At 46.0% G+C, this 20443-nt stretch overlaps 1 protein-coding gene across 3 annotated transcripts in view; it reads right to left on the reverse strand.

Moving 5' to 3' along the window:
• The window catches only part of ADGRB1 (adhesion G protein-coupled receptor B1), a 271570-nt gene that overhangs the window by 25290 nt on the left and 225837 nt on the right, over nucleotides 1-20443 (reverse strand). For 2 of the 3 annotated variants that reach the window (XM_054018655.1, XM_054018656.1), the window contains 4 exons: nucleotides 18124-18209; nucleotides 11573-11671; nucleotides 2200-2371; nucleotides 929-1024 (listed from right to left, as the gene is read on the reverse strand). In XM_054018655.1, the coding sequence (XP_053874630.1) occupies nucleotides 929-1024; nucleotides 2200-2371; nucleotides 11573-11671; nucleotides 18124-18209 (453 nt within the window). The remainder of the gene's footprint in view (nucleotides 1-928; nucleotides 1025-2199; nucleotides 2372-11572; nucleotides 11672-18123; nucleotides 18210-20443) is intronic. The other variant, XM_054018657.1, reaches the window with a different exon arrangement.

Below are 20443 nucleotides of genomic sequence, written 5' to 3' on the forward strand. Positions count from 1 at the left end.
GGCTCAATATGGGGCAAGTTGGGTGAAATACTATGGCTTGTGCTATACAGGAGGTCAGACTAGATAATCTAATGGTCCCCTCTAGCCTTGAGCTCTATGAATCTATGAATATGTTGCATCTATGGGCCTGACTGGCTGGACACTCAGACAGAAGGATAGAGGAAAGCCCCAACCGGCCTGTTTTGGAGCCTGGGAAAAATCTTGTAAACTGTGGGATTGACCTGCTTACCTAAAGCTTAGAAATCAGAGACAAGAAAAACCTCTTAGGTTAGGACATCCAGTCCATCACGAAGGGGCCAATCCAGGATTGTTCCCTACAGCATCTTCTCCCAGGGCTTTATCTAGTCCAGTTTTGAAGGACTCACGTAACAGGATGACGTTTTCTATCTTTGCACAAAATGAGCTTAAAATGAGCACCCAGAAAGAACGTTACTGAAATGGGGAAGAAAAGTATTTTGGAGAAAGAAAGTCTTCTCAGAAAGGATGTCTTGAAAATCATGACTATGATGTGACATGCTCTGAGCGAATAGGTATTAAACTGCTGTCTCCTACCACCATGCTGGACAGGACATGCCGCCTGTCAGAGGTAGAAAGGCCTGGGAAATTTCTTTTATGGGAAAACAGGTGCATGTGGGGTTTGTCATCCTTAGACCGGAAGGACCTGGTTTATCTGAACAACAAAACAGCCCCGGTGCTTGCAAAGGCCTGGGCGGGAGAGGGATGGGATCCTGATTGTTATGAAGGGAACTGGAGCTATAAATTGGTGAAACTGAGGCTCACCCAAGCTCCAGCATGATCCAATCAGATTTAAAAGAAGGAGAGTGATGACAGCTAAGCATAAGATGTTGAAACAGAGCTCTCTGTTCATTGGATCCAGGCTAAAAGCACCGAGTCCCTTGGCAAGTGAGCGGGTGGCACTTTATCCTACCATTAGCTGAGCATGTCCGTTCTGAAACGACCCCCCCGAGTCTCCGTTGCCCTCTTCTTGACGGTCCACTACTCGGCACTTCACTGCATCCTGGACCTGCCGGGGGAAACGGATTTGCACAAGACTGAGTCAGACAGAGGCACTGTTTAAAGCAAAGGCGCATCCAAACCTGCTGGGGATAGACTGTAATGCTCACATGAGCTTGTTTAGGGCTTACACAATGACTTCAGAGGGGCTGAGAGGACACATATCTGACACACCAACACAACAACTCCAGGTTTCTACATGCTTACAGGGTTATTACATGGGATAGCTTCCCAAGTAGTTAGTTGCTGGATTTGCCTAGGCAGGAATAACCATGAATTTATTCTGTAACCCATGATATTTACAAAGGACCCTGTTGCATAAATCATGACATAGGGATATATAATGTCAGATCAAGAGTCTATACTGTGTGCATATTGTGTGTCATCGAAAACTCACTGAAATCAATGGAAAAACTCCTAACGACCGCAATGAGAGGGCCTAAATGGATAATGAAATTAATGAAAAGACTCTGGGCTAGGCCAATCCCTGGTGTAATTCCACTGAATCTATCAGGCCCACTTAATTGAAAGGAATTATATCAAGGTAACATGCATATATATAAATAAAAAAGCTCCTTGTCAATGTTATTAATGACACCTCATTTTATTGCAATGGAAAGAACTTAAAAAAAAAGGAATGGAACTTTTCATCATTGATGGAGTTCACTGGTTTAAAGTAAAAGAAAGTTTCACTTTCTGCTCATAGTCAAGTTTAACTTATGGCTCCCATAAACTGGCACCATATATGCAGTGTTTGGGTTTCCAACACTGCTGGGGACTATTTCAATACAACCCCTAGAAAACAGACTTGTTTTTTGTTGATATTGTCTTTAAACATGGATGAAAACTTTTCTGCAAATCCTAGGTTTTGTAGAACCTTTTCTTTAAAAAAACCCAAAACCTAAATTTTGGACCAATGATAAACTAAATGAGGCTTGTCCCCAAAACTCTGCTCCACTGTACGTTTTCAGCGTGATGTCCACCTATCCATCCATCTGTCCAGGCACTTCTGTCACACTCATCACTGTGACGTCTGTGTAGCTGAATGTCATGGCCCACAGCTCAAGGGATCGGTGGAATCCCCAGAGAGACTGCGGGAAGGCTGCAATTCCCAATCTGGCCTCCGGTAGACGGGTCACACGCAGCCCTCTGGGCTGTGCAGTAGGAATCACTGGCGGTGCCCACCTCTCGTCTCAGGATGCAATGAACCATCACAATGACAAAGCCCTCCAGGGAGTCAAAGACAGCGAAGAGGATCTGGAAGAGCGCCGACCGCCGATCCGTGATTGCCAGAACCGCAGACATCCAGGTCAGCGCCAGCAGAGGTAGGACCACGCAGGAGCTCCAAAGGGACGCCCTGTCAGGGAAGAGAAAGCAAATCCGAGTTCAGCTTCATCCCCAGCCAGTTAAACATTGTGATCACTCGTGGGAGCCAATTCAGCCTCCTGATCCCAAAGGGCTGCTGAAGAATTTTCCTCAGTAACAGTGGACTCATTTGGGGTGATTTCTGAGCTCCCTCAGGGACGCAGGAGGCTGCTTTGCTCATCACATTCATGCTCTGAGAGCAGGCAGCAGACACGTCGAGGGGACTATGGCTCAGTGGTGCAAGCATGCACAGAAATTCGGGGTGGGAAGGAAGGAGGCAGGCATATCATGTCCCCCTCATGCCCCTCCCACTCCACACTGTTAATCACACCAGTGGTATTGTCCAAGGAGCGGAGAGAAGGTGCGGCCACTGTATGTTGCAAGAGGGGAGTGGAACATCTACAGGAGAAGCCAGGTTGCCTTGATGGCCATCAACACTTAGCTAATGGCTACTGGTGCCTGGACTGTCATGGCACTCAGTAAATCAGTATCACGTGGGGTTTTATTTGGAGGGTTCGGATGGCTAAGCTGACAAGGACAGATTTGAGCCTGGACGGTAAGCTCCTGGAAGCACTTCTTGCCCTCCATCAAATGTTCCCCACATACAAATAGCCAGATAACTAAGGAGGCTGCTGGCACCTGAATCCTGTTATCTGTTAAGAAGGGGCTACTGGGTACAGATGGGACCTTGCTAAATAAACACCCTGGAAAACTGGAACCAGTTCTATCTGATGAACCGTAAGCTATTCTTGCAAGTGAAAGTAGTTCTGGCTTGATGGCTCATAGGATTCAAGTCATCTGTTTAGTCGTGGCAGGGATACTGTACATCACAGTCATCTGGAAGGTGAGCATCCCTGCACTACCCCAACCAGGAGCTCCAGATCTGAACTGGCCAGACCACCTCTAGAAATGAGAAGGCATTTCCGTCTCCATGGACCATGCTTGACCTCTTTGCCACCAAGGGAGCCAAATCAGTGCAGACTGTGGCAATACATAGGAAATGGACTCAACTTTCATTCTAAACATTTGGGGACAGCGGTGCACAGAGGGAACCATGGGACTCTATCTACAATAGAAGCGTAGCAAGAGTACACACAGAGACGGAAATAACAAGTGGACCTCAAACTTTTCTGGGTAGAAAATCTTGACCTATACATCAAGACACATAGATAGGTAACATGGCCTATTATAGGACACAGATATCATGACTCACACTTTGCAGCACTTACATGGGAACCACTGATCTTTTAATGACACATGGTCAAGTAAGTTCTAACCGAATTTACACTCACTCGTTATCCAGGCACAACGCCCATGGACTTCCCACTGCAATGATGGTAGATTGCAGTGATGGGTTATTTCTGTAATTAATAATTATACATCAGCATTTCTGCACACCAGTCCAGGCTTGAGTTCATGAATTTGGGAGCTACTGGTGCAATTAACCAGCAACCTGGAAGAGCAGGTCAATTCCTGTATAATTGCCCTTTCGCCACCAAGTAGAAGGTTTTGTGTTACCATGTAAGGAAAGAGCCGTAACATGATATGCATGCCCTATAACTACACATAGGACATTGAGTGGAAAGTTTAGGACTGACTCTTGAATGCCCAATTTTTTGCAGACATACTGTAGTTTTTCAGCATAGTCATAAACCAGACAAGTGTTTTTATTCCCCCTCCTGCTTCACCCCCCCGGCCCCCACAATTGGCTGAGAGCATCTGATAACAGAAACCTCTCAGAATCACCATTTGAAACATGATGTTAATGAAGCTGACTGGAGAACAAGTGTGGGGAGAACAAAACTGAAGTGGCAGAAAAGCCAAATGGAAAAATGAGATTTGCCTGATGACAGGATTCCACAGGTGTATTCCATGCCAGGATCAGAATGTCCGACACACCAGCTGTCTGGCTGGCCAAAGCAGCTCATTCAAGTTGCTCACCATATTTCTGGTGACTAGCGAGAACAAGGGGAAAGAGAGGGCACTGGATTGAGTGATATCAGACTACTCTGCCCTCTGGAGTTCTCTGGCCTATCACACTCCCGACACATAGGAACGGCTGCATTAAGGACATTAGCAGAAAAGCACACAACAGGCTCTGGCTACAGCAACAGGCCTGAACCATAGCTCAGATCTGAACTACAAATCTGGCTTTGGATGAGATTCGGCAGCTCTGTAACAGGCTGAGTCCAAACATTAAATGCAAACGAAGTTTGGACTCAGATCCGGAGTTCAGAGTTGGGGCTAGATTACGGCTTTGGCTCAGGCCTGTTTCAAATACCAGTGCCACGGGCCTGGTTCTGATCACATGTACACAAGCATACCTTTCCTGCCTTCAGTGGAGTTGCTTCTGATTCACACTAGTGCCGACACCAGCTCCATAAACGACTCCCGCGATGTGCAGGCGTGGACACAAACTGACTCAGCGAGGAGTCAGGGCTGAAGCTGTCCTCCCAAACTCAGACACAACAGCCCAAGATTGCATTGGGATCACCTTAACCAATCCCTCTTCTTCCCTGGAGTCTACATCCTTTCCACGTGCGACTGTTCTCCTGTCCCTCTTAGTCAAGACATTCTGTTGGACCTCTCTCCAATTCTCACCACAAACAATCTTTAGAGCTGTTACTACACAGCAGATACAGCCTGCTTCCCCGATCCCCCCATCCCCCCAAACATTAACCAGAAGAATAAGGATTAAAATAACCATGGGCTAGATGCACAGCTGGTGTAAATCAGTAGAGCTACATTGACTTCAATGGACCTATGCCGACACACCATCTGAGCATCTGGCCCAACTTTCTGATCTTTTTCTGCTTCATCTTCCGGGGGCCTTCTCAGCAATATTCATCCCTTACAAATATTATGGAAATGTTGCTTGACATATAATGCACAATTTTTCTCCCAGGTGGCAGATGGCAATGGGCTATAAATTACTCTGATTTCACTTTCATAGCTCTGCTTAGCTTTTGAAGTATTAAATGCAAAAGGGTTGTGTTGTTTTTTTTTAAAACACACGTCAAGCCCGGGGCTTAAGAAAAAAAAAAAAAAACAAAAAAAAACAAAGGAAAGAAAAAAAGGAAAGAAAAACAGGCCTGAAAGGAGCGTGCCCTTAATTCCACCTCCTGTGCATTGGCTCTGTACTGCGATTAACACATACTATATCTTTAGGACTGCCCTGTTTCTTATTAGGTGCTTTGGCATCCATGAAGCCTTCAGGGGTCTTGATATAACTCTCAGGGCCTATGCAACATCATAATACTTAGGTGCTATGTCAGCACGTCATGACATTGGATTGCAACGTGACATGACGGTATTGCTAACTAATGGTGCTGTAGTGCAATATGGTTATATAACAGCCCTCTTTCGTGGGTTTTCAGAGGGGATTAAACCGAAGACCTTTATGGCTTGAGATCAAGAAATAAGACTTTTGGCTGGCAGCTGAGGTAGGCGTTTATCCTCTTATGTATGTATCCCATGCACTAGAGAGGACAAAGACCCATATTCTCCTCGTGTGGATTGCAGTGACATTGTAGCTTGGGTCCTGTGCCATTGGATCATTGAACTAGGATGCTGCTTTAACAAGGCATGATCATGGTCAAACACTGCTACATGACAGCCCAGAGACTTTATGTCATGGCCTCATGCTGCTGCCACACTGTATGATCCAGAGCAATGGTATCATGTCAGGATGTGCGGATGCCGCAACACAGCACAATGATGTAACCTTATGATGTCATGTGACAACACGTCTCTACAATCCTGTGGCCCTCACGTTTTTTCAACAGGACATATAATGAAAAGCTGGCAAAGCCTAGTAGGGCTGCACACGTGGGACCATATTCGGCCTTGTCAAAAGCAGGGACATGTCATGGTATTTAATCAGAGGATGTTCACCAACACTACATGCCCTGTTTCATGCTCTATTATCAACAGCTCTAAGAACTCCATTTTTGCCATGGGACAAAGATAAACTGGGTCGAATTCAGAGGAGAGTGCCCCAAATGACAAAAAAAAGTTTGGGAAACAAAGATCTACCACGATGAAAGTTTAAGAGGATGGGGCCTAGAGAAAAGACGACTAAGGCAAGAAGACACAATGACTGTCTTCAGGGATGTAACGGCATGTTACAAAGAGGACTGAGATCAATTATTCTCATTGCTTTAGGATGACAGAACAAGCATTAATGGGATAAAGCTGCAGCAGGAAATAAAGTTAATAACTCAAAGGGCAGCTCAGGCTATGGGAAAAGCTGCCAAGGGAGGTGGAACTGCCAAAGCTGGAGACAAGTAAGGCCAGACACACCTCCATCAGGGAAGATTTAGGGATAGTAATGTCTGTCTTGCCCTCATGCAGAGGGTAGAGATTAGCTGATCTTATGGAAGTCCATCCTAACCCAAATGCTTCTCTAGTTCTATGACTGTCCAGTTGTAGGAAATGTGGTTCACAGACTACCAGCACCATGCTTCCTCCTGCTCAACTCAAGTTGGGGACATAACCATTGCCCTAGGGGAATAAGTTGTTGTCTCCATTTTAGGGACCCTCTTGAGAGAAGTCCAGAAGCATCACAATCCCACTCCTCTTTCCAAGCCACCCTCCCACAGGATGCGTCCCCCAAGAATGTAAGAAAAGAAGCTAACGTTTGGGTTTGCAACCAACCAGTTCTAATGGAGCCATCAAGATATGACTGCCCATCTCCACACAATTGCTCCTGAGGGAATTGTACTTCCCTCAATAATTGGATTCTAAACCCCGTGAATGGAAGCTCACAAGACTTAACATCTCATGTACATGGAACAGTTTCTTTCGAGTCACTTGAGTAGATGATAAGTTAGCTGTGGGATGGCTACCATTCGAAACAGTTTATTAGCGATGGCCATCTTGACAAATCTACCCGAAATCTACAAATCAAAAGATTGCACCACGAGGTCCTGCTAAGTGAGACAGGACTTTGACACCTAAATATAGAAGCTGTTTTTTGCCAGTCTAAACAGGGCCTGAAGTGGCAAAGAAGCATCTACACATTGAGGGTCCAATTCAGGACTCCTTACTTGTGTTGCATAGCATTTACCCAGGTGAGTAGTCCCATTGATGGTACTAACCAAGCATGGAAGAGGTACTCAGGGTTAGTAAGGACCACAGAATCAGGCTCTGAAGGCACCTAGAATTTTGTGGGAGTGACCATGAGCCAAGAAAAGACTGAAAACGCTCTGAGATCAAGAAGCAGATAGCGGCGTCTCTGGAGGATAGAGGACAACCCCACATCCTGATCAATGAAAAATAGAAATGGAATCCCCGGCACCGAGACACTCTTGAAAGGACAGACTCCAAGAAAGGCCTGACAGCTAGAACAAGCTGCCTTAGGGTCTTGGTGGAAGTAGTGGCCGCTAGTTCAATGAAGGAGAGAGGCTAGGAAAGCTGCAGCCATAAAGGACATGGCATGGCACAACTCATAGAATAAGTCATGCTCAAAGGTAACCAGAGACCTCACGATTCTACATCCTGTTCCTAGGGAAATCACATAAACAGGGCGATCTTCAAAGTGTGCAGACATGGAGGCCTGTTGGTTAGGACTGTTTTCATGTTTAGCTCCTCCATCCCTTTGATAGTCCAGCAAGAGCCATCCCGGAGATGGGTGCGTGCAGGGGGGGGAGCGGTAAGCGGTGGCAGCACTTTTTAATCCTAAACAGCTACTTGCATAACGGGGAAAACTTTCAACTATAGTAGGCTTCGGCTGCGGCTTTCCAATGTCAGTGCCTAGACTTTGGCAACTAAATAAGTAGCCTGATTCTAAGTTGGGAGTGGGTAGGAAGAGACTCTCCCTTGGTGGCAGGTTATCCCTTAATTGCCTACTGTGGGGTTTCTTGCACATTTCTCTGGAGCAGCTGTGCACTGTTGGAGACAAGATACTGGACTAGATGGGCCATTGGTCTGATCTGCTCTGGCCATTCCAAAGTTCTAGGCATCCCCAGCTCCCACTGACATAAATAGAAGACGCAGGTGTTCCTCCATTAGCGAACTGGGAAATAAGGAACTGATCCAAGGACCACTGAAATCCATGGAAAGCCTCATGTCAGCGGACTTTGAAATCTCCTGTCAAAGTTTCCAGCACAACGTAAGAACAGCCTCTCCTAAATGAATCCCCCAAATAATCATGTATTTGTTTAACAAAAGTATTGTGAGTTTAAAAAGGCATTTAAATTCCAACTATCCTGAGGAGAAAACGTGCTGTAAAATTTGTTTCTCAATAGGGACACCGACCATGGGCTGGTAAACTACTCCCGCCTGAACTGATGTCCCATGTTTCCTATTTGCCTGAGATTCACTGGGGGCGGGGGGCAAGGATCCTGGATGAAATCGATCCTGGAGCACCTGAAATCAATGGGAGTTTTGCCATTGACTTCCCTGGGGCCAGTATTTCAGTCCCTGTCTTTGAACATGTCATATAAAGTGGCATGTTCATGGACAGTAATTCTAGCTCAGGGGTAGGCAACCTTTCAGAAGTGGTATGCCGAGTCTTCATTTATTCACTCTAATGTAAGGTTTCGCATGCCAGTAATACATTTTAACGTTTTTAGAAGGTCTCTTTCTATAAGTCTATAATATATAACTAAACTATTGTTGTATGTAAAGTAAATTAGGTTTTAAAAATGTTTAAGAAGCTTCATTTAAAATTAAATTAAAATGCAGAGCCCCCCGGCCGGCGGCCAGGACCCGGGCAGTGTGAGTGCCACTGAAAATCAGCTTGCATGCTGCCTTCGGCACGCATGCCATAGGTTGCCTACCTCTGTTCTAGCTAGTTAGCTATCTAATCAAAACAACAGTAACTCCAAATTTCTGCAGTGCAGCCCCTTTTTCATAGAAAACATGCAAAGAATTGGTATGGCTGAGAAGGCCATATAGAGCAGTCCCATTTTCAGATCAAACCTCTTCCCAAGATGGCAAAGGCAAAAGATTTTAGGGTAGCGTTTGCCCAGGGATGAGGGAGCAGGCAGACCGGGCACAAATCAGCTGAAGAGACATCCCAGCATGGCGGTAGAGTCCACAACTGGAAGCCAACTTGGTAAAGGAAACATCTGGTACGTTTGCCCTACACTTCATGGGTCAAAGAGGTCCAAAGTTTTCCACCTTCTCAACTGTTTCTGTGTTTCCCAAGAAAAGAAACGTGGCAATGTCCAGTACCCCTGACCTGTGCTCTGCTCTCACTTCCCACCTAGCCCTCCCTACCAGTGGTATGGTTTGATTCTACCCAGTCTGGGAACAACTAGTGCTAAATGCCTATTTTTCTGCTCACTCTGATGCACGGGTGTTTTCATGACCCAGCTGACAGAAAGTACTGTAACTCCCCAAAGTCAAGCAAATGGAGACCCTGCTGTGTATTTTCATGCACCATCATCCCAGATGCATTCTGTTCTCCAGGGAACCTTCTGGTCTGACAGGTAATGCCTGTGCCAGACAGAAACATGGAAATAACAAGGCACTGCTATTCCTTCTCTGCCTTTCTCCACCAACCACCACAGTCACTGCTATAGTCTGTGTCAGAGAGAAGCCAAGAATCCAGTCTAGATCTGCCCCATGCAATTTTCATCCAAAGGCCACAATATCAAAGGGCAAAGCTGGCCCCAAACCTGGCATTAATGACTTGAATGCCCAGCATAATGAAATATTGGTATCAACAAGAGGCATGGTCAGCTACTCCAGGACTTTGCCTCATTAACAACCTTGTTTGCAAGAGCTTTGGAGTGGGCAAAATGATAATAATGAACCACAGAACCAAGTGGATGATGGGAGTGAGGTCGGGGCCAACTATACAAATTCACAGGAACTGGTATGTGAAACTCACTAGAAACACACAAGTGTCACACCCAGTACAGTTTCACCATCCAAGCTGGTGAACAAAGTAACACAGGATCAACAATGAAAAGTAAATATGATTTTTTTTAATCCTTGCAGTTTCAAAAAATCTAAACTGTCAATAGAGTTGATTGAATTTTTTTATTCAAATTATTTTGATGAAATGTGGTCATTTTTCAAAAATGAAAATTTTCAGAAACCCTTTTTGATTTCTTGAAAATTTTCAAAGCTTTTCAACAAAAACCAATTTTGGGGTTCGTTTTTTCCATTGCAAATTTTGATTGGTTAGTTTAGTCAAATGATGGGGACTTTTTAAAATCAAAACCATTCATTTTTGAAAAAAAAAATCATTTCAAAATCGAAACATTTCATTTTGTCAATTACAATCAAAATGAAAAAAAAAAACCAATGCTGAAAATAGCATTCCACAGATACTTTCAAAAAACCAAACCCTGATCCGTTAAAAAACCAGCAGAACAAAAACATCCCTGCGTTCATGCTTTCTTAAATTTTCAACCAGCTCAAAACCAGTTAGTATCAAAATTACGACCTTTAACAATATTTTATTTGGTCACTTGACAGTGTCCCTTGAACCAAAGGCATCTCAATCCAGTTCAAACAGCTCCCTGCTTCCACAAGACTCTCTGTGCCAAAGAACATGTAGCCAACCAGGGGCTCTGTCCTTCGAGGTGATGAGCACTCTTGCATGATCCAGAAAAACACTTAGTCTTGATTCAACAAAGACTTCAGTATATGCTGAATTTTAAGCAGTCTGTTCCACTGAAGTGAATGGGACTGTAGCACATGCTTAAGTGCTTTGCTAAACTGGGGGCTAAGGGCTTGAGCCTGGGAAAGTCCTACAGCCTGTGTTAAGCAGCAGGTCAGCCTACATGATCACAATGGCCCCTTCTGTCTTTAATTTGTGCATCGATGAGCTATTAAAGTCAATGGGAGTGTTGCCATCAAGAGTCAAGCCCCAAGTACTATGCTGAATTTAGGGCCGTAGATATATGCTCAACTTTAAGCACATGAATAGTCCCATTGACTTCAGTGGGGCTAGTCACCTGCATTGCTTTAAGCACATATCGAAGTATTTTGCTGGAGTGTTCAGCACCCGGTAGGGTCCAGTCTACCCTAGGACTTTAACTCTTGCAGGCCTTGTTCCAGGGACATTTCAGGAAGCCTACACTTCTAACTTCTTATGGCCCGAGGGGATGGGAAGGCAGGAGGGTGGGTGGGACATGGGGAGAGAAAACAAACAGGGAATAAAATGAAAGAGGGAAATCAAATAAAGAAAGCGAGAAAGAAAGAAAGAAAAGAAGTTGAAATTAGAGGAACTAACATGGCGTTACTGGTGGCTGTGGCCGAAACTTCAGCAGAAGAAACTACTCCACACTTGGAACATTTGAGCGTCATGCCGTAAAGAGGCACTGCCATCTGACTGCAATTAAAATCAAAAGACTGAAACAAAACAAAACACTTTGCTTGTGAACACAAACGAAGAAAGGAACAGAAAAGAAAAGGAAAAAAAGGAACCAACCAGCCACACCACACCCAGTTTGAGCAAAGAGTTCAAAAGACAGGAAGGAATAAAACTCTCGTCTGTGTCATTCCAGATGCATGAAGTCAAGTCAAGAGCTGCGCTGGTGCCACTGGTGTGGGTGGACCCGTGTTGGGAAAGGTTCCGCTGGGCTCAAGGCGACCCTCTGGTGTCTCTATTGGTGGTAACCTTTTACTGCATGTTTTTCTTACCCTCCCAGGCCTGCTTGCATGTTTTTGATCTTGATAATATTTTCTCTCCCCGTCTGTCCTTTCTCTGGAGTGCTTTTGCTTCTGGCCCGGCTGCAGTGTGTTGCACTTGAAAGGCAAGAAGTAGGACTGGTGGGACCAGCGCCGTGTTGGTTAATTTTGTTTGGTGAAGCAGAGTGAGGTGTAGATGACATGCTTTTTCCACTGTCCCTTCTGCGCCAGCTCAGCCAGCAGGCAAAATACCTTCCTAGCAGCAGACGGTGACAGGAAAGAAACAAATCATTAGTGACTCAGGGCCAGATTTATAAAGGTATGTAGGGACCTAATAATGCCTGGTAGAATTTTCAAAAGCACCTAGGCACCCAATTCCCGTTGAAATCAATGGTGCCTAGGCACTTCTGAAAATTCCTCTAGGCACCTATCTGCATTTTTAGATACCTTTAAAAATCTGGCCCTTAGTCCCTGATTCAGCAAAGCAAAGAAGGCCAAGTCACATGCTTAAATCCTATCGCCTTCAACGGGTCGTAAGCATGTAATTCCCATGAAGCATGTGTTTAAATGCTTTGCTGAACAGAGATCGGATGACTGATGTGCGTAAGGTTAAGCATGTGTTTAAGAACTTTGCTGATTCAGGGCCTTAATCCGTCCATAAAGGGAGATGGAACTGCAGGTCCCACCAGGTTGTTTCCTTGTCTCCAGCAAGGATCCTCTTTTAGGAGTCAACAACGCTTAACTCCGGGCCCTGCTCACAAAGGATGTGTCTGCCCAGAAGCCGGGGGGGTGTAATTCCCAGCAAGGGTAGAGCTCACATCGAGTTAGTGCACTACAAAAGAGGCTGTGAAGCCATGGTGGCCTAGGTGGCACCTGAGTCCATAACTAGGAGCTCGGATGGAAGTGTACTTGGGCGGCTAACCTGAGACACCGGGCCATGCTGCAATGTTGAGTGTGCCCGTTCAGTGAGAGCTAGTGTGTGAACTTCTACCGAAGCTGGGGTTTAAACCTCCCAGCTGCTGTGCAGACATCCCATACAGTGGAGGCAATTATACATCCCCGCTGCTCTGTCCATGTATCCAGAGAGTGAGCACTCTGATTTCACGATGGCACTAGCCACGGACAAGTATTTGAGGGCACACACACAGGTTTCGGACACAACACTTGGATTTAATAAAGCCAATAAAATAGCTTAAATGCAGAGAGGGCGTTGTCTCACTGGCAAGAGACAGCTGATATTCGCCCCCAGTGGGTGTGCATTGCACCATTGGTGAGAGGCAGCTAGTTAATACCAAATGCAAAGCATTTGCAAAACCACTTTGCCTTGAAGGTGGACTAGACGAATGTCTTTCCTTAGCTTTTATAACTATATATTCAGTCTAAAATACAAGAAAGCACATCACTGTGAAAACCAGCTTAGTATTTATGGTGTGTCCAATGGTCACATGGGCTTATTACTTAAAGGGCTACTGGACAGTTTTTAATGAGCTGGTATAACATAAGCCATTACTTCCCTCAGAAATAATGACTTGTAGCGAAGGTATCTCACAGCTATCACAGCCTTGAGACAGAGAGAAAATTAGCCACTGGCTCTATTGGATGTGGGTGTATAAATACATGCACGTCTTCTAGAAAGTGTGCTCCAAACTCATGGATAGTGTAAATCCACTGAAATCAATGGAGTCACACCAGGCATAAATTTGGCACTGTGTGTGCCTTGCTGAGACACATCCACTGAATGACCCTTGAAAAGGTGCTTTCTCCCCAGATTTCCATTGTGGGCCACAAGGAACAGGGAACTGTAAGGAGCAAAAAATGCAATCTAACAAGACATTTGATGGGAACCTCTGCTAGGAAGGACACAAACATAAGTAACAGCACATCAGCTAGAGGTGGAAAGAAGTCTGCTGTCATGTGTGCACACAAAGCTGGGGCAAGTACACACAGATATAGGTGGTTCATATTCTGGTGTGTGTTTTGTCGGGGGGAGGGGCTGATTGTGTAGTCCACATGTGTCTATTTTTGGGGGAGGGGAGTATGTGCAGTACGGCAAAGGAAATAATCATAGTGAATAGTGTATTCAGTGAATTTAGCTTCTTTTTCTGCTTGCTAAAAGACCACAAGCAGATCACAATCTCTTCCAAAGTATTCATGAGGGCCTGGACTGTGATACATTTATTGACTAGCACCTGAAGCCGTGAGTAGCGTGACTGATTTCAGTGCCACTACTTGTGGGGGAAGGTACTACACAGTGTACAGGGATTAGAATCTGACCCCATTTTAATTTATTTGACATCTTTACAATTGTTTTACTCAATACACTGACAGCAGATATTCACAATTCAAGCTGTGTTGTGCCTGGACACAGGACCACACATCAGTAAAACCCAAATGCTGAATGTCTGCAGCATGTGAATGCAAAAGGGATAAGACTGGGCCATAGGGAACTGATTGACAATGTGGAGTGAGTATTCACTGAAAACGTGATATACTCTTTTCCCCAGCTCTAGTGCACAGTGTGTTGATGTACATGTGCAGGCTGATTGTGCGTGTTGATCTAGCTATCTATATATCTGCACTCATCTATAAGGCCCTGATCCTCAAAGGTACACAGGTGCCTAACCCTCATTGAAATCACTGAAATCAGTGGGAGTTAGGTGCTTAAATATCTTTGCAGATCTTGGCCTAAGCGCCAACATGTACAGTATGCGTGTGAGGTCAGTACCATTAGAAAGTCAACATTTGCCAAGAATATGGACACAATAATCACAGTTATTTCCTGTTCTAAGTATAGGGAAAAAACTGTTGTATCTCAGATATCACTGTATGGTGACTGTTGACTTGTTAATGAGAACTACTGTAGGTTAGGGATTGTTTTGTGCTTATTATAGTGTCACATAGCTTTCTCTCCTACAGCAAACCATACTTCTTGCCTTGGCTACAAGAGAAACAGAAGACACTGGTTATACCAGTTCCCCTCCAGTGCCCAAACCCAAAGATCTCCAGTGCAGTTACTTGTCTTGATGGTCTCCAGAATTACCTTCCAACACGGCTCCCAAGCCCAGACTGTAAGCGGCTGGCTAGATGTGACACAGTTCCCTGAGGCATTTCAGGGTTCTCAATGGGTGTGTTTCAAAAGGAGAATGAAATTGGCAAAATCTTTAAACACAGAGAACGTTTAAAATCATTGCACGCACACAAGCACACATGGAAACGAAAGAGGATAAAAGAAGAAAAGGGGGGGGGACAACAAAGAACATCAGAAAAAAAGGGTTTTTTTTCTTTGTCAGTTTTGTTTTCAAAGTATAACATTCAGTATGATCAATAACCAGCTGGCATCTTTTAAATAAGGACTTTGGGGTGCTTTTGCTCAGAGAGAGAGAGAGAGAGAGCGCGAAGACAATAACTCTCTCCTCTGCTAATCCAATCAATGACTTATCTGAACATTCACTTTCAAGTGTAATTATCTGGCCACAGACTCTTGTTCAGGGTTAAAATATTTTCTCTAGTTCTCTCTTTGTAGAGGAGGCAATAAAACCCCCTCTTTTAGCAGCAGCAGTGTGTGGCAGTGCACTGAAGGTTGCTCCCCGCGTCCCTCTTTTTCCCCCCAGCAATAAGGGGTGGTGCACTTGCACTCTTTCCCTTGGTTATACAGGCGTAAAGCCACTGATGTCAACGATTTGCCCAGGTGCGAGAGAAGAATCAGGGGCCTGATCCTCAACTGTTACATATCAGCCTAGCTCTGAATAACAATAGTTTTAAATAAACACACTGACTCCCCACCCGGAGGAATTATCCTCCAGCAGCCAGGGTGACTGGAGGTTTTAACATCCCCGCTCTTTGCCTCTCTTCTCTGCCACCTCTCTTCCCAAAGTAAAGCCAGAAAAAAAGGTGCTTATGCAAATAATCAATGGGGCTGTCTAACTGGAAAGACTGTCCGTGCAGGCAGGTTGCTAGAGAACGTCTCACCACGTTTCACCGATGACCTAGTCCATTTGGGAGCCTCAATAGCTTGAATCAAAAAGTCAATTTTTTAAAAATCCTCTTATTTCTTAGTGAGGATTAGAAGCCCTCCATTGCACCCGTGTGAGTCAGGCGTAACGCCATTAGCCGCTGACTTCAGCTGAGTTACAAGAGTAGAATCTGTATTCTCGCTGTATTTTTCACACTGCAACGCCACTGGCATGTTAAGGCATCTTCGGTCCCAAGAATCCTGTAAAATCCTTTGATTTAGAAGGGAACTCACTGCACGGTGAATCGATGGTAAAGATCATGGGACTTGGCAGCAATTTCACTGAATTAGCACTTGGTGATCATGGCACCTGGTACCTGCTTACTGGTAGAAAATGAATGTCAAGCTGATGGTTTGGAGAGAAAAGGTGGGTGAGGTAATATCTTTTATTGGAAAACTTCTGTTGGGGAGAGAGACAGACCCAAAGAAGAGCTCTGTGTGGCCCGAAAGCTTGTCTCTTTCACTAACAGACATTGGTCCAATAAAAGATATTCCCTCGCTCAACTTGTCTCTCTAATATTGGGGCTGACACGGCTACAGCAACACTGCTAAGCTGATGGTTTAACAGCCTTCAAGACTAACGTTCTTCCCTGGCAGAAGAAGGACAGCAGCACCTCTTTCCCCATATTGCTCTGTGTCTCTGAGTTCTGGGGAATGGGGGGCAGTGCGCCTGGCGAGATCACACTCCATGGCCCATGGAATTCTTGGCCTCTCTGGTCTTCTGTACTACAACCAGGAGAAAAAGTCAAGACCCTTGACTCTTACAATGGTGCCTAATCCACTAGATCCCAATGGATCCCAGGCAATGCCCATCATTTAGGAGCCCTGGTTTATCCCCCTCTACAATGGATATGTTAATATGGCATCTACTTAATTCCCCAGGGCTGCAGACATAGTCAATCTTGTACCTTTCCCACCCACCCCTTGTGAATCCAGTTGCCTCCTCTCTCAAGTATTTACAATTGGCTCATCGCTGTGGTATTTAGGCACCAACACTCTTGGCCCCCGGCAGCAAGCGACATTTTCAAAACTACAATGGCACTTTGGAAGGTAAATCAGAGACCATCAGCTGACAGCAATGTACAAATGGGGGCGGGCGTTTGTGCTCCTCACTGGAAATACTGGAGTGACAGGGAGCAGACAGTCTGTACATGAAGTGGCACAGGTAGGGCTGCAGGGTTTGATGTGTTTATGTTATCAGAGGTGCTGCGCTGCACTGCCTTACTTCTGACCTGGTTTTAAACAGACCCCTGGAGACTATGGGCCATTTTCTGGCCCCTTCCTTGAAGTCTGAGAGGTAGCACAGGCTGCAAGTCTGGCCCGGATGCTGCCTTGCGTGTGTTAACTAACTCGTCACAAGGCAAAAAAGGGCTCAAATGAAGCCAGTGGGAAAAATCCAATTGTCTTCATGGACGCAGGGCTTGGTTCTAAGCCAGCCAAGCGCTGGCACGGTATTTAGGGCTCTGTCTGGCCGCCCACAGCGATACCCCCTGAAATCAAGTGAGCAAGGGCTGTGGGATCTGGCTCACAAAGAAATCGAGACGCGTTTCAAAAGAAAACCAGGGGGAACTGCAATGTAAACAGACTCTGGGATACCAGAAAGGCCTGGAAGACGAGTCTCGCTCTCTCATTCTCTCTGTCTCTCTCGCGCCATCATGGCATCTGTCCAGCCCTACACATATACGCACTCAGAAAGCCAGCAGGGCCCATTTCTGTGAGGCCCTGAGCACCCTCATTTTGGCAGGACGTGAGGGTGCATCCTCCTTGCCTTTATTCTCTTTGCACCTCTCCCCAGCTTGCGCCACGCTCCACACACTCACGTCCTTCTCCTAGCCAGCTGTTGTCGCAGGGAGTTAGCACTAAGCGAGGCTTTTCCTAATCTTTGCTGGGATACGTCAGCCGGAGCTGATGCCATCTGAACGTCTGATCCCCGTGCATGCTAACACAATGCTGCGTCTCATCTTTTGTTTCCCTTGCACCCAGCGGCAGAGCAAAAAGATTATGTTTCTGTTGCTGTTGTTTTAAATCAGTCTTTTTCTGCATGGGTTTTTTTTCCCGTCTGTCTTTCCGCTCTCTGTCTGGTTATTGATCATGGCATTTTTTATTTTCATTCTTTGCTTAGATGTATTGATAAGGCATACCCTGCCCGTTCCTTCAGTTTCTTATCTGTTATCCCATCTTTGGATACAAGTTTGTTAAAAACCAGAATGCCAATAACCATGTTCACCTGTTGAAAGAAAAATAACAGACAGGTTTGTTTTTAAATGGCTCAGGATAGAATCAATAACACAAAAACGTTTGGTAAGGTTGGCACATGAACATCTACTCCAGCTGACCAGTAGTCATCCCCTCTCTTGCCACCCCACCACAGCCCCGTTGAATGCAGGCCGGTGGGTTTAGCAACACCCAGGGTAGCTGCTAGCAGATCTGAGAGGTCATTGTGACTCAGGACAAGATTGCAAAGCGGTCAGATCATAGCACAAGCATTTGAAACCTGATGGGCTTTGGGTGATGAACGCTCGGCGTCTAGAAAGGAAAACACAGGCAGCACAACCAAATGATCAGGGCTGTTCTGGGGAATACATAAAGAAAAAGGCAAATGGGAGAGGAGACAGGGGCTGGGTTTCAAACGCTTTTCAGCATCTCCGACAGGAGCTACAGGAGCTGCTGCAGTCACGGCAAGGTGAGACCAGGCAGTGCTGAGAGTCTGCCATTCTCACTGCCCTGTGGACAGCCACGGTTCTGCTCAGACGCACTCCGAGATGTGGCGAAAGCAGCCACATTCAGGGCAAGTGGGCATGTCAATGATATAGCGACCTTAGCCTTGTGTTGGCTTTGGGAGATGATGCAGTTGCCAAGGGTGGAGCCTGCGCTAGCCATCTGTTTCCAAGAGGTGTTAGAGCAGTGGTTCTCAACCTGCGGCCCAATCAGCACAGAGCTGCAGCTCATGTGACATCCTCAGGACCATACAGGTAGTACTGGATGAGGCCCACAATGGTAAATAGGTTGAGAACCACTGTGTTAGAGGATGAGTCCTGCCTTGAGGGCAGGGAACTGGACTAGATGACCTATTGAGGTCTCTTCCAGTCCTACACGTCTATGAGGGGGAACCACATGGTCACGTGGCATGATTGGTCAGGCTCAGAACAGAACTCTGCTGACCATACTCATAGCTGTGTATATACAGCATGGGGATGCATGTGTTTCCACTTCTATAGAACCTTTTCTCTGGAGAGCTCAGACCACTTATAAAAGCATGAATTAATATGTGTGCTGATCAGATGTATGGGGAAACCATGACTGAAGCGACAAGGACCTCCTGGAATTCAGATCTCACAAGGTGAAGCCAACTCCCTTAGCGGTCCTGAATCATAGAATCCTAGAGGATCAGGGTTGGAAGGGACCTCAGGAGGTCATCTAGTCCCACCCCCGGCTCAAAGCAGGACCAATCCCCAACTCCCAATGCACAGCAGGATTCATTGCTGAAAGCAGCATTTCTGCAAACGCCACTGGGCTTTCAGCATGCGCTACGGAGATGTGAATGTGCCATCGCCACACAGGTATCGCTCAGGTCACAAGAAAATGCATTAAGGGACAGGAAAGGAGGCCGCAACCGTGGTGGAAAAATGACACCATCCAGGTTTTGTTGCCATGGTGTCCTAATACTATTCAAGTCAGGTTAGAAATCCCACATGTGGGGCTTTTCAGGAATGTAGGGCCAAATCCAGAGATGTGCAAGGGGGGCTAGTTGGAGATATACCTATCTCATAGAGCTGGAAGGGACCTTGAAAGGTCATCAAGTCCAGCCCCCTGCCTTCACTAGCAGGACCAAGTACTGATTCTTGCCCCAGATCCCTAAGTGGCCCCCTCAAGGATTGAGCTCACAACGCTGGGTTTAGTAGGCTAATGCTCAAACCACTGAGCTATCCCTTCCCCATGTATGGGAGTGGGAGTCTAAGTGATTAAGTCTAGTGGCAGTCGGCAGGTGTGATTGCAGCTCCCTTGAATAACAACAGCAGTGAGGCCATGGCAGCATGGGCGGCAGCTACTTGTGTCTGTACCGAGCCCTGGGCTGAGGAATGTCTCCGTGTACTGCAATCACACCTCCTGACTGCAATGGAGCCATACCCTGAGCGCATGTCTAGAGGCAGGCTATGCTGGTGGGCGCAACACATTGCGGGGCAGGAAGAAGACGTACGTCACACTGCCTAACCCGCCCTACAGTCACCTCCAGACTGGCTGAGATTTAGGATCACCTCTGCATTTGACCCATTGGCTTCAGCAGGAGCAAGAAGAAGCTCATTGATGGGGCCTCACCGCTGGGAATGAACCAAGAAGCTCCAAGGGGCGGCTGATCCTGCAAAGTCCCACCCTCCTACTCTAGCCAATGGAACTGCTCAGCACCAGGCAGTCTCCAGCTCTGGGTTATTTCCTAGAGACCCTGCTAGAGACACAGGCATT

This window comes from Malaclemys terrapin, chromosome 2, assembly GCF_027887155.1.
Source record: "Malaclemys terrapin pileata isolate rMalTer1 chromosome 2, rMalTer1.hap1, whole genome shotgun sequence".
Classification (NCBI taxonomy): Eukaryota; Metazoa; Chordata; order Testudines; family Emydidae; genus Malaclemys; species Malaclemys terrapin.